At 31.2% G+C, this 18,196-nt stretch overlaps 1 protein-coding gene across 2 annotated transcripts; it reads left to right on the top strand.

Moving 5' to 3' along the window:
* Positions 1-1,064: 1,064 nt before the first annotated feature.
* Positions 1,065-17,009, top strand: LOC134685431 (inactive selenide, water dikinase-like protein). 2 transcript variants are annotated; one of them, XM_063545188.1, is made up of 8 exons: positions 1,065-1,179; positions 1,284-1,527; positions 2,420-2,523; positions 6,395-6,544; positions 11,296-11,408; positions 14,645-14,835; positions 15,435-15,647; positions 16,171-17,009. In XM_063545188.1, the coding sequence occupies exons 2-8, from the start codon at positions 1,506-1,508 to the stop codon at positions 16,353-16,355; spliced, it is 978 nt and encodes a 325-aa protein (XP_063401258.1). In that variant the 5' UTR covers positions 1,065-1,179; positions 1,284-1,505; the 3' UTR covers positions 16,356-17,009. The 2 variants fall into 2 exon arrangements, with proteins under 2 accessions (XP_063401258.1, XP_063401266.1); XM_063545196.1 differs by having other exon boundaries at positions 1,108-1,183.
* Positions 17,010-18,196: the final 1,187 nt, after the last annotated feature.

An 18,196-nucleotide genomic window follows, 5' to 3' on the forward strand; every position in this document is an offset into this window, starting at 1 on the left:
TGGTGATTTGCCCCCTCCACCTTGATTAGAAAATTTATTATTTTTAATTTTCATCATTAAATCGTTCACTGAAAGCCAATTCCGATATCTAGTCATAAAAAACTTAGTAATCAGGTTACATAACCAATGAAATCGTCAACCCTTCATCAAACATTATTTAATGTGCTGAAACTGAATAGCGGACACCTTGAAACTGTTCCAACTTGTAATTGAAATCTCAGAGAGTGTCACAATATTTAATTTGCCTTATAAAACAAATGGTCTTGCACTATAATATTGTGTCCCAGCAGGATAAGTTGTAAAAAAAAGGAGTATATTTTCCGTTATTTTTTAATCAGAAGTTGCGACTTGCACCGCATTGATTATTGTTGTAGTTATCTCTCAGTGTTAGTCATTTATTTTCGTTATTCGAGTCATTTATTTTTTACGTTATTCTTTACTTTTACACAATTATTCATTAAACAAGATTTTGCACCCAACTTTTCTTTATTGTTTTATTGTCCAATTTCTGTTTTTTTTACCTGTCTATTTTGAAATCCCAATCAAAACCCACTTGAAAAATTAATCAACTTCAAACATGAAGAAGATAGAGGAACCAGATGTGTTTTCTTTAAATATTTCGAAGTTGTTTCCTTCAAGGTTTTTTTTACTAAATTTTAATAGTTTTTTTTACAAGAGTCATAATTTTCCACCAAATTAAATTATATAGATTTGTACAGGAATACAAATACTTTCTTTAGCAGTGGTGATTTGCCCCCTCCACCTTGATTAGAAAATTTATTATTTTTAATTTTCATCATTAAATCGTTCACTGAAAGCCAAGGATTTAACTATACAAATCCTTGCTGAAAGATATCGCGGTAAAAATTCAGTATCATGAACTATAGTGTATACGCTCCCCTTTAAAAATCATTGATTCGCCCCTGTAATTAATAAAAAACAATTATTTATTCTTTAACTTAAGGAATTATAATTCCAAAATTTTATTTCCATAACCCATACCCTTCCCCACTCAAAAGGATGAGAACGGAAGGTTTCTAAGAAGAAACTGTTAATCTTGCTAATAATTTCTCCCTTGATAAATAGTCGTTTGTTTCCGAAAACGAATCACTACTGGTTCATCCGGGGTTTCCCGCGTCACTGCATATTCGGGGAGGTCGCCATACTTCTCTTTGTCTGGTAGGTGCGCTGATCTTTTCATGCTTGTAACATCTATTAATTGCCTGGCAAATATTACAAAGTTTATGCAAACATTTAATACTTATGTTTTTCTTAATTTTTAGTGTAAAATAAGACCTGTCAAGATGGAGAACCCTGAAACAATTGGAATGAGACGGCCGTTCGATCCTGTGGCACATGAGTTGGATGCTAGTTTCCGACTCACCAAGTTTGCTGACCTAAAGGGATGAGGGTGTAAAGTCCCTCAAGAAGTTCTTGATAAACTTCTCGAGGGACTACAACAGGACAGCAATGCCCAGGAGTCGGAGCAGTCTCATTTCCAGTACATGGCTGAAACTCCCCGAATGGGTAAATATTTAAAAAAATAAAATTGGCACTCATTTTCGGAATCGATATAAATATACACTATGCACCGATTCCGACAAATAGATACACATTACAGTTGTTCTGTGGCAACATAAACATTAAAATTAGACAATCTTAGAAGTTTTATTAATATTTATTTCATTCATAACTCTTTCAAAGTATAATGTTGCCTCGTGTTTGTATAAATCATAAATTTAATTCATGACCTGGATGTTCCCCAAGAAGAAAAATGGCGGACTAAATTGTCGTGAACGGTATGGAACCACGTGATTATTAAAAAATCCGGAAATTCTTGATAGAACCGCAATGTATATTTTTTCTAATTTTCTTTTAAAGTATTCTTTCAAAAAAATAATAAAATCTTTGATTATATTTCTAGCAAACAATTACATCATTAGCAAAGGATGTTGTGTTTATCTTTGGCCATACAAATTTTGAACAAATTTACTTTTTTTTAGGGGGGAGGGTCAACTTTTTTTGTTCGATTATTTAGTTTTGATTTTTGTGTTTTATACCTTATCAGCATATTGGTATTTGTCAACCAAGTTTCTGTATTTGAAAAAAATAATAACGTCAAAAAACTTTAAAATAGAAAGAAAAAATTCACATACATTGGTTTAGGGGTCTCGTGGCTCAGTGACACACCCTCAATAAAATTTTGCCAGATGGGTGATGTTTAACATGTTGCTCGGAAAATCTTATTTCAATATGTATATGTATATATTTATATATCCTTCTACAACGAAATTTGTTTAACATGCACACATATAAAAATTGCGTTTTTTATCCAACGCAATCATAGGTTTGAACGTAGTTTTCAATTTAGACTCGTATATTTATATTTCTGTTTTGAAATTTGTGAATTATTTTGTAGGTATTGGTATGGATGCATCAGTCACACCATTACGTCATGGAGGTCTCTCATTGGTTCAGACGACAGATTTCTTCTATCCTTTGGTTGATGACCCTTATATGATGGTAAATTAAATAAAACCCTGATCCATGGGAAGAAGATTTTTTAGTCATTAGAAAAGAAATGAATGAAGAAAAAATAAAAACTTTGACATTCAACCTTGTGGTCATCTTACCCTATGGGTAACTCTGAGATAGGTAATATGAGCTTTTGCTGTCACTTGGTCTTAGTCTTATATGGCAGAGATGTCTTAAAAAATCTTCTGATTTGATTTGTTTTTTTTATATAAAGATAAAATTCTATTCAGAAGATTATTTAAGAATTTCTATTTGTTTTGTTCACAAGAATTCAAAGTTCTTGACAGAAAGACAAAAGATGAATTGACAGAAATAGCTCACATTACTCAAAGGATAAGAAGACCAAAAAGGTCAAATGTCTGATAATATGTCAGGAGCTTCTTAAACAATCTTCTGATTTGAATATATTCATGACCCATTCACTAATAGCTGTATAAGGAGTTAAGTACTTGTATGGTCGCATTGAATGGAAAATAAAAGGGAGATCTCTTTGTCATGTACTTCTTATTTGTGAAGTAAAATGGCACTCTGGTCTCTAACAAACTGTTTTATACTGCAACCACCCAACTTTATTTCCTAAATATAGTAATATATAGTAGTGCTTTTCTCCACAATCAGGGGTCCATAAATGATTAAAGGATGAAAAGTTTGACATTTGTGTTATGATTTAAAAAGCTATCAATGTACTTTAATATAAGTTGCAGTATAAAAACAATATTAGGCCAATGTCATAAAAATATAAACTTTTTTGTACTAAGTGCAAAACTTGAGAAGGGCTCGGTAGAACCTCTCTCTTTCCCGGTTCCTCAGCCTCATACTAAAAAGTTTATATTTTCCTGACATCGACCTAATATTGTATATTTAGACACAAATCAAATGTATGTAGAGCAGCTATTTAAAGTTGGCATTAATGAAATGCATTTTTCAGTTGATGTTTTTAAGAGAGTAAGAAATGGATCAACAAAAAGCGATATCAAACTGGTCTTTGTTTTTTTCTGTTGTTATATCAATCAAAACTAACCTTTTTTGTCATAATACTTGAGTGACCATATGCCATGTTCTACTTAGAAACATAATCACAGACTCTTAGGGTAGTGTACCCTGATAAACATACAAATAATACCAGTACTCTTTTAAGACTTTTATCAACACGATCAAGGTGAAGTTCATATCAGCAATGTCACTGGCAATTCAGAAAATTAGTGATAATCAACTATTTTTATTCCCCTACCTTTGAAGTCAAAGGGGCTTTATGTTTGCACTCCATCAGTCAGGAAAATCAGTCTGGGTTTTTTATTTCTTTTCCTTTACGCTTGAATACATTGTAAATTGATTTGCTATTTGGTATAAACTATAAAGGTTTATGATGATCAGTTGCTGAACAAGTTTGAATTTTGTTCTGATGATTTTGTGCAGAGTAATGGTCCTGGGACTTTAGGAAATTCATGCAAGTAATCAGTTTTCCAGTTTCCACACTTTTAGTCCTTATGCTTAAAATTATTGATTTCATATTTGTTATAAATAGTTTTACACTATGACAAGTTATATATCAAGTTAGCATTTTGTTCCATTACAAGTAATTTTTAAACTACAGTGACTATGTATTACCATGCAATACTCTCAGAATGTTTAGGAGATTTTTGCTCCTTGGAAGTAAATAATGGATAATTGCATTGTAAGTACTAAGTTTTCATTTCACTAAGATAATTTTAAAAAGATAAAAAAATGAAAAACAAAAAAGTATAGAATATAAATTATGTGCAATGTTGGGGACATTCAAAGATTTTAATTAGTATTTACATAAAGCCACACCATTTTAAGATTTAAATTTTAACTTTAAATAAAACTCATTCACCAGTAGCTGTATAAGGAGTTTAGTACTTATATGGTTGCATTGAATAAAACATAAAAAGGAGATCTCTTTGTCATTTACTTTTATTTATAACGAAAAATGGCACTCTGGTCTCTAATTGTATTAGATACACTGTGTAAAGAGCAGATAATTTCTGATTCAGAGTCATTTCATGAAAAAAGCAAGATGAGTATTTGTGTTACTAGAAAAATTTTAGACAGAATTTCCAGTGATATAAATGTGGAGTTCTCATTCTCTTTCTATTCAAATTTGTCTTGCTTGCAACTTCGATTCTGTATCAGAATTAGAAGAGATACAAAGGTAAAGTGATCCAGTGGCTTTGATTAATTACTTAAATATATAATATTTCAGAAGGTATAAAACCTGAGTGCTTCATAGTTTGTATATATAGAAGCTTTGGGTTATGGAGTTTCTGTCTGTCATATATGTCCTTGACCTTATTTTCATGTTCAGTAACTACTTGAAAAATTAAAATATTTTTGTAATGTTAATTTTTCTTTTATTATAGGATAATTATATTTGGTATGTTCATACCTTGCAATGTTATCATACTTATCACTTTGGCCTGGCTCAAAAATGATAATTGAATGTGGCCTTGGAAAAAAACCCTTGCCAGTCTGACAGGTCAAGTTTGTGATGATTCAGATATCATACTTTATGAAACTGTTTTATCTGAACTGATGAATTGTGTTGTGTCAAATTGTTATATATATAACAATTTTAAAATACCAAATTCAGGTTCCAGGCCAAAAATGTCAATTACTGATTATTTCCAACATGGAACTCAAAAACATTCTTGAATTTATTTTCCAATTGTAACCCATCTCAACCATTCCATTGTTTAGAAATGTTATTGTTGCTTTAGTATTTTCATTGATTTGAGAAAGGGGACATCTTTTCACTGTCTGAAATTAAAATGAAAAGTGGTAATAGCAATATAAGGAAGCCATTCATTAATTAGAGGATACAAATTCTCACAATAGCCATACATGGCTATTAAATTAAAAGCCATATGAGAATTTGTATCCTCTTGTAATTGCATAGAATGGAACAGTAAAAGAAATCTCTTTGTCATTCACTATGAATTGTAAAATAAAATGTCACTCTGGTCTCTAACAATTTTTTTTTTTTTTTATATCTATGAAGAGATATATCAGGAAACTGTTAAGTATGAAAGTTTTAGAAAGTATCTCACAGTCAAATAGCAGATTCTGTCCTAAGAGTGACATACAGGAATTTAGAACTGATTTAGTAAAGATATATCTTAAGTTGTCTATAATATGGTCCTGTCCAGAAGTCATACTATTAAAGTTTATCTATCAAAAGACTATCATTCAAGAATTGCATTGCTAAATGAATAATTGTCATATATATATATATATATATATTTCAAAATGAACTTCTGATCAGAATTTAAAAAAAATAAACACTGCAAAGATTCCATTTATTAATAGCCATGTGAGAATTTTTATCCTCTTGTGGTCGCATATAATGGAACAGTAAAAAGAAATCTCTTTGTCATTTACTTTCAATTGTAAAGTAAAATGTCACTCTGGTCTCTAACAATTTTTTCCAGATCTACATTTTACATATTATACATACTAAGGTATATTAGAATTGAGCTTTGTATGAAATTTGTTGAACATGCTGAAGACAAGCCATCAATTTTCTAAATTATTCTGACAGCCCTGGTAGATTCTGTTTTGATCTGATGTAGGGATGTAAAATCATGTCTGGAGTAACTTGGTAAGGGAGGCATGTGTCATTTTTTCCCATGCATGGATGCATGGAATGGAGCAATAAACAAGAAAAGCTTTGTAAGTCATTACTTTGGAATTGACTGTTATACTCTCAATTTCTGTGCTTGTGATAATGAGTTGCTGATTCATTGGTTATACCTATTTAAAAATGTACCGCTCTCTATTCATATTATTTGAAAAGCTTTTTATAAACTTTAAAACTAAAGTTTTGAGTAAATATTTTCAGGGTAAAATTGCTTGTGCTAATGTTTTGAGTGATCTGTATGCTATGGGTGTGACAGATTGTGACAACATGTTGATGTTGCTTGGTGTCAGTAATAAAATGACCGAGAAAGAACGAGACATTGTTGTTCCCATGATGCTGAGGGGATTTAAAGTAAGTTTTATTTAATGGTTTAATTATTGTCTACTAAAAGATGTGTTATAGCTTCAAGTTATGATTTATCTATTGCAGTTTCAGGAGATGGGGATCGTGAGGGGGGACCAACAAAACAACAGCACAGAGACAAAATAATAGAAAATAATTGTTTCTTGAATATTTTCATATTTTACAGTATATAGTTATATTAATCTTTTTCTTTCATTTTCTGCAACTAGGCATTGTCAGTTTTCCTATTGAAGGTTGGAGGTTTTCTAAAGGCGACTTCCTCCTACAATAAAAACTGGTTGTCAAGAATAAGCCTAAATGCCGTGCTTAAAAGTGGTGTTAAAACACCAAAAATCAATCAATTATAGTTAAATGTCAAGTAAAAATCAATTAAATTTCAAATTATTTGTAACCAATAGGTAAAGCACCAAGCTTCCTAACATTTTTTATACGACCGCAAAATTTGAAAAAAATTTCGTCGTATATTGCTATCACGTTGGCGTCATCGTCGTTGTCTGAAAAGTTTTAGTTTTCGCACTCTAACTTTAGTATAAGTGAATAGAAATATGTGAAATTTTAACACAAGGTTTATGACCATCAAAGGAAGGTTGGGATTGATTTTTATACGACCGCAAATTTTGAAAAAATTTTCGTCGTATATTGCTATCACGTTGGCGTCGTCGTCGTCGTCCGAATACTTTTAGTTTTCGCACTCTAACTTTAGTAAAAGTGAATAGAAATCTATGAAATTTTAACACAAGGTTTATGACCATAAAAGGAAGGCTGGTATTGATTTTGGGAGTTTTGGTCCCAATATTTTAGGAATTAGGGGCCAAAAAGGGCCCAAATAAGCATTTTCTTGGTTTTCGCACTATAACTTTAGTTTAAGTTAATAGAAATCTATGAAATTTTGACACAAGGTTTATGACCACAAAAGAAAGGTTGGGATTGATTTTGGGAGTTTTGGTTTCAACAGTTTAGGAATTAGGGGCCAAAAAAGGGCCCAAATAAGCATTATTCTTGGTTTTCGCACAATAACTTTAGTTATAGAAAATAGAAATCAATGAAATTTAAACACAAGGTTTATGACCACAAAAGGAAGGTTGGTATTGATTTTGGGAGTTTCGGTCCGAACAGTTTAGGAATTAGGGTCCAAAAAGGGACCCAAATAAGCATTTTTCTTAGTTTTCGCGCCATAGCGGTAGAATAAGTAAATAGAAATCTATGAAATCTAAACACAAGGTTTATGACTATAAAAGGAAGGTTAGTATTGATTTTGGGAGTTTGGGTCCCAACAGTTAAGAAAAAAGGGGCCCAAAGGGTCCAAAATTAAACTTTGTTTGATTTCATCAAAATTGAATAATTGGGGTTCTTTAATATGCCGAATCTAACTGTGTATGTAGATTCTTAATTTTTGGTCAAGTTTTCAAATTGGTCTACATTAAGGTCCAAAGGGTCCAAAATTAAACTTAGTTTGATTTTAACAAAAATTGAAACCTTGGGGTTCTTTGATATGCTGAATCTAAAAATGTACTTAGATTTTTGATTATTGGCCCAGTTTTCAAGTTGGCCCAAATCGAGGTCCAAAATTAAACATTGTTTGATTTCATCAAAAATTGAATAATTGGGGTTCTTTGATATGCCAAATCTAACTGTGTATGTAGATTCTTAATTTTTGGTCCAGTTTTAAAATTGGTCTAAATTAAAGTGCAAAGGGTCCAAAATTAAACTAAGTTTGATTTTAACAAAAATCAAATTTTTGGGCCTCTTTGATATGCTGAATCTAAACATGTACTTAGATTTTTGATTATGGGCCCAGTTTTCAAGTTGGTCCAAATCAGGATCTAAAATTATTATATTAAGTATTGTGCAATAGCAAGTCTTTTCAATTGCACAGTATTGTGCAATGGCAAGAAATATCTAATTTCACAATATTGTGAAATAGCAAATTTTTTTTAATTAAGAGTTATCTTTCTTTGTCCAGAATAGTAAGCAAGAAATATCTTATTGCAAGAATTTTTTTAATTGGAGTTATCTTTCTTTGTCCAGAATCAACTTAAATCTTTGTTATATACAATATACAATGTATATTCACTTTTTACTACCAACTGATAAATTTAAATAATCTTTACCATTCAGTGTTAACAAGCAGTTTTTTTACATCTTAATATTTTATGATGTATTTAAATGAGTAGTAATTGTTGCAAACTCCATTAGAATATTTTAATTGAAATTAGTTTTTGAATAAGGGAAAGGGGGATGTGATTAAAAAATTGGGTTCAATTTTTCTCATTTGAAATTTCATAAATAAAAAGAAAATTTCTTCAAACATTTTTTTGAGAGGATTAATATTCAACAGCATAGTGAATTGCTCTAAGAGAAAACAAAAATTTTAAGTTCATTTGAATACATTCATTCTGTGTCAGAAACCTATGCTGTGTCAACTATTTAATCACAATCCAAATTTAGAGCGGAATCCAGCTTGAATGTTGTGTCCATACTTGCCCCAACTGTTCAGGGTTCAACCTCTGCGGTCGTATAAAGCTACGCCCTGCGGAGCATCTGGTTGGAGTTTTGGTTTTAATATTTTAGGAATTAGGGGCCAAAAAGAGGTCCAAATAAGCATTTTTTTGTTTTTCGCACCATAACTTTAGTATAAGTGAATAGATATCTATGAAATTTCAACACAAGGTTTATGACCACAAAAGGAAGGTTGGTATTGATTTTAGGAGTTTTGGTCTTAACAGTTTAGGAATTTGGGGCCAAATAAGCATTTTTCTTGGTTTTAGCACCATAACTTTAGTATAGGTAAATAGAAATCTATGAAATTCAAACACAAGGTTTATGACCATGAATGGAAGGTTGGTATTGATTTTGGGAGTTTTGGTCCTAACAGTTTAGGAATAAGGGACCCAAAGGGTCCAAAATTAAACTTTGTTTGATTTCATCAAAAAATGAATAATTGGGGTTCTTTGATATGCCGAATCTAACTGTGTATGTAGATTCTTAATTTTTGGTCCCATTTTCAAATTGGTCTACATTAAAGTCCAAAGGGTCCAAAATTAAACTAAGTTTGATTTTAACAAAAATTAAATTCTTGGGCTTCTTTGATATGCTGAATCTAAACATGTACTTAGATTTTTGATTATGGGCAAAGTTTTCAAGTTGGTCCAAATCAGGATTCAAAATTATTATATTAAACCTTTCGCCGACGAGTCCCGATTTACTGGGATTCAGGCTTCAAAGACAGCTGAGGATGAGACCTGTTTTACCGGGATCGGAATACCTCTTTTATGTTTCCCGCTCAAACAGTGCAAACATGGGTTATCTTTCTTTGATGAATAACCCGGATGAAAGTGTAAACATGGCGGTTCCGTTTGTTGAAAAACCGTGTCAAAATCAGAGGAAATTTACGAAATTTACGAGAATTTGAAATGAGGGAATTTTTTTTTTTAAAGAATATGGAAGAATTGAAGCCAAACTAGTTTACTTTTTTGACATAAAATGTCGTTTTATGTAGAAAACAGTTGGAATGGACATCGATCAGTGTGAGGAATTTGTACAGCCTCATAAAAATTTTCAAAATTTTGCCGTTTTGGGTTAAAAAATTATGTTTTTGGGTGAAAGAGTCGAATTTTGAGAATTTCACATAGATAATGTTGAAAATTTGAAAATTTGAATATTTTATGAAGAAAAAATTGTAAAAACATGAACAAAACTGTGAACATGGTGTTAGTGAATAAAATAAATACACAAATAACTATAAACAAGTTTTTATTGACATTTTATGAATATCTCCCACTTGAGTAATAGTTGCCAGGGAAGCCATCGTCTCAGAGTAGCTTCTGTCTGGGCAGCAATCGGTGAAAGGGTTAAGTATTGTGCAATAGCAAGAAATTTTCAATTGCACAGTATTCAGCAATAGCAAGAAATCTTCAATTGTACAGTATTGTGCAATAGCAAGAAATTTTCAATTGCACAGTATGGTTCAATAGCAAGAAGTCTTCAATTGACAGTATTGCGCAATAGCAAGAAATATCTTATTTCACAATATTGTGAAATAGCAAGAAATTTTCAATTAGAGTTATCTTTCTTTGTCCAGAATAGATATTTGTGCAATAGCAAGATATTTTCAATATTCTATGAAAATTTGAGTTATCTTTCTTTGTCCAGAATAGTAGTTGAATCAACTTAAATCATTGTTTTATACAATATACAATGTATTTTCACTTTAACTACCAACTGATAAATTAAAAAAATCTTTACCATTCAGTGATAAAAAGCACTTTTTTTTACATTTTAATATTTTATGATGTATTTAAATGAGCAGTTATTGTTGCAAACTTCATTAGAAATTTGAATTGAGATCAGTTTTGAAATAAGGAAAAGGGGGATGTGAAAACAAAATTGTGGGGGGGGGGGTCAATTTTTCTCATTTCATATTTCATAAATAAAAAGAAAATTTCTTCAAACATTTTTTTAAGAGGATTAATATTCAACAGCATAGTGAAATTTTTTTTTTAAGTTCATTAGACCACATTCATTCTGTGTCACAAACCTATGCTGTGTCAACTATTTATTCACTCTTAAATTAGATGGATTCATTTTGGATATTTAATTATTTAAGCTGGAGTAAAAGACAAATTATAAATATTACCATTCACAAGCTGGAGTAAAAGACAAAGTATAAATATTAACCATTCACAAGCTTGGTAAAAAGTTTTGTCAGTTAATAGTAATGTTTATTTTTCCTGTTTTAGGACCATGCTGAAGAAGGAGGAAGTTCTGTTACTGGTGGTCAAACAGTCATTAACCCATGGTTAACTATTGGTGGGGTAGCTACCACAGTGTCACAACCAAATGAATTTATTATGTGAGATTTCTGTCTTGTATTTATACTAGACATTGGGGAAAATCAACATGTTCAGCTTTTCTATCAAAGCATGTAAAGCAACCTTTGATCATCTTGCTTGCTTTGTTTGTTTGGATCAGTCTGTTTACTATATAAAGGAATTTAATTTGACAATAACTTTAACTTAATTTAGATTAAGATCCACATTGTATGTCAATTTTTACTTGCCAACCTCTGACAATGGAAAATCATGTCATGACATGACATGGCATGTCAAAAAGCGTGTGAAAACGTGTGACGTAGTTGCATAGTTTTTAATATGAATGTGGTATAAATGTTCATAATTTCACATACAAATTTGTTTAAATAAAAAAACAATATATATTCTAACGAAACTTTTATTGTAGTAAGTGGTTTGTTATGTTGCTTTAAAAGCAATATACCACTAGGCACATATTTAAAACAACTGCTAGTTTCAAGTTCAGCTACATTTATTTGATAATTTCATATAACAGCACTCAATATAAATGTAACATAGTCAAGTTCTGATCAGAATTCAGTGTCAATTTCTTTATAATTGAAAATGCTCTTCCACAGTAGGAATTGATATTTGACTGAATAAGCTTCATCAAGATTTTAAAGAATGTCATAATGTTTTGTTCATTTTGCAATGTAAAAAAAAAATATCAGGTATTATCTCTGCCATTGCTTCCATTGCCTGGTCAAAACTGGGTAGTTCATCAGATGATAGCTGGTACTATGAGAGCTAATCCAACAGTTCTGTGATATTTTCATCCCCAGTGCCTGTAGACATCTGTTGGCTAGATTTGAATCTGAAATTGAAAAAGAAAAATGTTTTATAAATTTGATTTCCATTAAATAAACGTGTTAAATGCTTATTTAAATAGCTACATTGTATTTCTCCTCTCCCCATAGAATGCACAATGCGTTACTTGTCACACGATCATTTAAACTCGAACTCCGAAATATATAAATCTTGAAATTTATCTTGATACGTATACATTGTTTTGGCTTAACAATTATCGACGCTTTAGACGACGGTACATGCACTGAAAGCGACCTATTTCTGTGCTCATTATCCACAGGCACTTGTCTCAAAAAAAAATCTCCTATATACCTTAATATAACACAAGGTACTTAACTAAATTTTTAGAAAATGACACCCAGTCCCGAATTCACGTCATTTTTTTTATTTCTCGGTTTTCAAACTTACTTAAACTTAATATGCCGCAAATCTAAATTGATTTATCTACACAATGGTATATGACACGACTATCACTGTTGTCGGGATCATTGGTAGCAGGCCTCGGAAGTCGGTCAACGGGATGTTTTTTTGCATTCGTCTCAATTTTTGGCAACACCCGGTCCGCATGTAATTTTATACTGGTTTCTCATTGGTCAATCGTCTGGCTAAAAATAAATGTGGGAAATTTTGGTCAATTTATAACTCTACATTAGTGTCGTTGTGTACACGTGTGTTTCATAACAAAGTTATTTGGGTTTGTTTCACATAATCTGTAAAGAATTTACAATAAAGGTAATAATTCATAGTCAGAGGGAAGCTAACAGTTTTTATTTTAATATTTTTTTATAATAATTCAATCACTGCGGGCTGGGTGTTGCCAAAAATTGAGACGAATGCAAAAAACATCCCGTTGACCGACTTCTGAGGCCTGCTACCAATGATCCCGACAACAATGATAGTCGTGTCATATACCATTGTGTAGATAAATCAATTTAGATTTACGGCATATTAACTTTAAGTAGGTTTGACAACCGAGAAAGAAAAAAATAACGTGAATTCGGGACTGGGTGTCATTTTTCAAAAAATTAAGTTAAGTACCTTGTGTTATATTAAGGTATATATGAAATTTTTTTTTGAGACAAGTGCCTGTGTCATTATCCTTACAAAGTGAATTTGAAAGAAAGTCACAAAATCGTAAAAACTAATCACAAACAAATACTTCGAATTTTTCGGTATTTATCTCCGTGTAAAGAAAAAACCCGAGAATAGCGATATCACTAATGACAAAAAAATGAAAAGAACGAAAAAGCGTGTAATTGCGTGTAAAGTGGTGAAAAGCGTGTACACGCCATGTGACAAAATTCTCGCGTGTAAAACGTTGAAAAAGCGTGTATTACACGCGAATATCATGTCACTTGACATGTATAAATCAAATCCTAATATATTAAACAGACTGAAACTCTGCCTACCTATTGTTTGTAAACATCCAAGCAAACATAGCTAGCAAGTTGATCAGAGTTTTGTTTTGCATGCTTTTATAGAAAAGCTGTAACAGTTATTTATTTCTTTCCATCAGTAACTAAGCTTTGAACTAATGAAACCAAATTAAAAGTTAAATATGTCCAAGCTATACATACGATACACATTCACTGTAATCTTGAATTTTCAGGCATTTGAAGTATAAAACCAAAAATAACATATTTTTGAGCTCCGTTTTTATTCGAACACTTAAAAGTTCAGATTGTATCATCATGGTCAGGTTTAATCTGTGATGTGTATAGATTTTAAATGCTATATTGCTATTATGATTTGACAATTTATGCAGGAAAAGTCATGTATTTTTCATAATTTTGTCTTTGAAATGTTTAACTTTAACTTGTTTAAAATGCCTCTTATCTGAGACCATATACGTGAAAGTTTTTATAACAGGTAAGAATGTTTGTTGTTATGTGTTGTTGGTTATATATTGCTGCTATTTCACTATGAAGTGTAGACTTACAATATTGAATTATCACTGACTGTTTTTTTGTTGCCTAAAAGCAGGGCTTCCAAAACAGTTATGTCTGGACTTATCTGGCAAATTACATTTTTGACTTCTTGTGTCAAGTTTGAAACAAACATAACCAGGGAATGCCATTTTAACATATTTCAGAAAAATAAATGGAGTAATGCAATCAAGGCTATAAATGCATCAATACTTAATCAGAGGGTGCAATGTTGGGATCACATTATTTATTTTACACAATTCAGGATCATATTCCCTGTTTAAATAATAATTGATTTTCCTATTTACAAAAACATATCACATTGAAGAAAGACATTAACAGTAATTATCTTTTTAGCTTGTCTTTTAATAATTCATGTCATTTGCTAGAGTAAAAAGTAGTACAAGGTGGTAAGCATGTATATTTTAGGAAAAACTTCACATCTGTCTGAATTGATAAAATGTTATCTAAGAGTATTAAACATTTTCTTACTTTAAAAACATCAGGCCAGATAACGCTGTAGTTGGTGATGTGTTGGTATTAACAAAACCTTTAGGAACACAAGTAGCTGTAAATGCTTACCAATGGTTAGACCAACCCGAGAGATGGAACAGAATTAAACTGGTTGTATCAGATGATGATGTAAGGAAAGCATACCAAAGAGCTATGTTTAGTATGGCTAGGCTTAATAGAACAGGTTTGTTATACTTGTAGAACTTTATACTATTTTGAACATTGATTTTAACCATAGCGTACTATAAAATATAAAAGTTTTATTCTAACCTCATCATCCTGATCATGCCTATAAACCAAATGTAAGGTAACATTGCTCATATGTTGAAGTTTTCATGCAGACAACGTTGCATAAATATCATGACAACATAAATTTCTTATGTTAATCACATTACTTTTTTGTGTTAACTGAAACCAGACAGTAAAAAAGACTATCTCAGAACTGATGTATTCTTAACAAGAACAATGGTTGAACTCAGGTTGATTTTGATGAGTTAAATCCAAATTATCTATTGCACAACGGCAGACATTGTTTCCAACAATGTCCACTTGCATTGGAGCAACAGAAATTTGTTTTCAGTGAAGGGCATATTATACAGCAGCAATGACAGTAGATAACCCATCAAAATTTAATTATTTTTTTGCTAATGAAAAGCATCCAAAATTCAGAAAATTTATCTTGTAGAAAATATGTAAATTAATATGATTGTTTTGAGTTTTTAACATGTCTTCATCAAGGACTGTATTTCATGCTTGATTTTTATTCATTTTATATTTTATTAGGTGCTAGACTTATGCATAAATACAATGCTCATGGAGCCACAGACGTTACAGGATTTGGATTGTTAGGACATGCTAAAAACCTTGCTAAGATTCAGAAGAACGAAGTGAGCTTTGTCATCCATAATTTGCCCATTATAGCAAAAATGGCTTCAATAAGTAAAGCCTGTGGAAACATGTTTGGATTGCTACAAGGACATTCTGCAGAAACATCAGGTACTGCATTAAGATTAACATGGGAAGGTACAATAGGGGTGTTATTTATGTTAATTATTAGATATTATATGTTCCTCAAAGAAAAGAAAGTGACTGCTACAAGATTTCTAGTAATTGATCATTCTGATATTTTGTATAAAGTGATTTTCCCTCAGTTGTCTTTCCTTGAACAGTTTTATGACTGGCATTCCTGAAAAAAATGAACACTTCTTGAAAAATCTTTTATATATATATATGCTTTCATGAATTAGACTCTTTTTTAGAGATATTTTATTTTCTCATTAAGTTCAATACAAAAAGATGTCAACCAATTGTTATTTCGTTGAATGATTTTCTGTTGCTTTATGTATTCACTGATAAAACCCCAATTAGTTTAGAAACTTGTTCTTTGCCTATAATGATTATCTTTATATTTGAATGTTTGGTGGTTTTGGGTTTTACTATTTAAATTGATGTGTTTATCCATTACCTCACTTCATCACTTGGTTTATTGAATAACAATTTTATTTATTTTTGTTACTAGGAGGTTTATTAATGGCATTACCAAGGGAACAAGCAGCAGCATTCTGTAAAGACATTGAAAAACAAGAAGGTTATCAATCGTGGATTATAGGTATTGTAGAGAAAGGAAACCGAACAGCCAGAATTATAGACAAACCAAGAGTGATAGAAGTTCCAGCTAAAGACCGAGACGGAGAGCTCTGGTAGCCAATGAACACATGCAATAATTCTCATCATACTTTCTACATCATATTTACATGTCTGAACTGAGCAAATTTGATTGAATTTTGTCATCTCATTTTCATCTTTTAATCATACTTCATTGTTAAATTTTTATTTTTAATTCAAGATGCTAAAAAAAGAAGCAGAGTTGTCTGTCCTGACTCACTATTGCTTTATACATTGTATCTGTGTATTATGTGGTTCACCTGTGTATGAAGTGGATTTTAGCAACATATAACAATATGAGTAAATCCATGGATGTAGCAGTGTTGTCACATTGTGTACAGATACAAAGATGCACCTTTATTATGTTATTTGGACAATTTTGACATTTTCTTGGTTCTAGAATAAAACTTAATTTTAATTTCATATAGAACTAATTTCTCTTTGTTGGTCAAACAAATTAAATGTATATCATGACTGTCAATTTGTTTTCTCCTGAAAATTATGAAATTAAGTTAGACCTCATGAACTATTGTATTACTGCTGTTTAGGCAGAAATATAAAAATTCAATTAAATTTTAACAAAATAATCATGATTGTGTTGATTAGGCTGATACATTGAAATCATGAAATTTGTGATCATTGTCCAAAATAAAATGAAGAAATCAATGTCATTAAAATATACAATGTTAAAAATGTTTTGATATTTTATCTTTGTTTACATTATGCATTATGCTACTTATGTACTAATTTATTTGTTGATCAACCTAGCAGACAAGTTTTGTTTTTCAGAAGGTAGAAGAGATGGATAATTCATTTTCTTGTATACATGTGTCTTATTTTCTTAAGTTCCTGTCTGGCTGAGACAGGAATACTTATCTGCCAGTGGCAATGACAATGATATTTGTATCAAGTTTTATATTTCAAGTGGTAGAAGACCTGGACACTTACCTTGTATATTGGTGCATTATGTTCTCAAGTTTTAATTTTCATTTGTCCATAGTCATTGAATCCTACTTTTATGCTCTTGTGACTGCATTAAAATGCCAATGTCTAGCAGAGGGGGCATCAAGTTTACCATTTTCCCTCAGTTAGTCTGAAAGTTGGTAACCATTCTCTGAGTTTAGTCTGCCTCAACCAAATGTTATGAAACATAAACACAATGTTTATACACAGATCATGTTTGAATTTTGGTGGCATCACTATAACGGTTTTAGAGTTGTGCCCCTTTCCATTCACTGATTACCACATACTATACAGATAAATTTGAAATTGGGTGGCATCACATTCACTTTAAGTGTTCTTGAGTAATGCCCCTTTCACTTTAAAATCATAAAATTGCTGAATTTTCTCTTCATTCTCCAACTTCTGTTTTCCTAACCAAGTGTTGTGAAACTTATACACAATACTTATTACCACAGAATACAGATCAAGTTTGAAATAAAGTGGTTTCACTTTTATTGTTCTAAAATTATGCTTGTTTGCAAATGGAAAAAATGCTGTATTTTTCGTTTTCATCTAATATAAAAAAAAAAGATGTGTATGATTTCCAATCAGACACTCTACACAAGAGATCAAATGACACAGAAATGAACATTTAGTTAATTTATTAGCAATTCTTATTACAACTAAAATCAGATCAAGTACAAGTTTGGTAAGCATCACTTTTCCTGTTCTATAGTTGATAGTTATGTCCCTTTATAACTTAATGATATGCAAGCGGGGCATTATCTGTGTCCCATGGTCACATTTCTCATTTATTTGGTTATAAAAATAGTAATTAAGCAGAAGGGACCTTTTGTCAGTATAAAGAAGATGTGGTATGACTGCCAATGATACCATTATCCACCAATGAGTGAATGCAATTTTAGACCAACACGAGT

The sequence above is a fragment of the Mytilus trossulus genome, chromosome 1 (genome assembly GCF_036588685.1).
Source record: "Mytilus trossulus isolate FHL-02 chromosome 1, PNRI_Mtr1.1.1.hap1, whole genome shotgun sequence".
NCBI lineage: Eukaryota > Metazoa > Mollusca > Bivalvia > Mytilida > Mytilidae > Mytilus > Mytilus trossulus.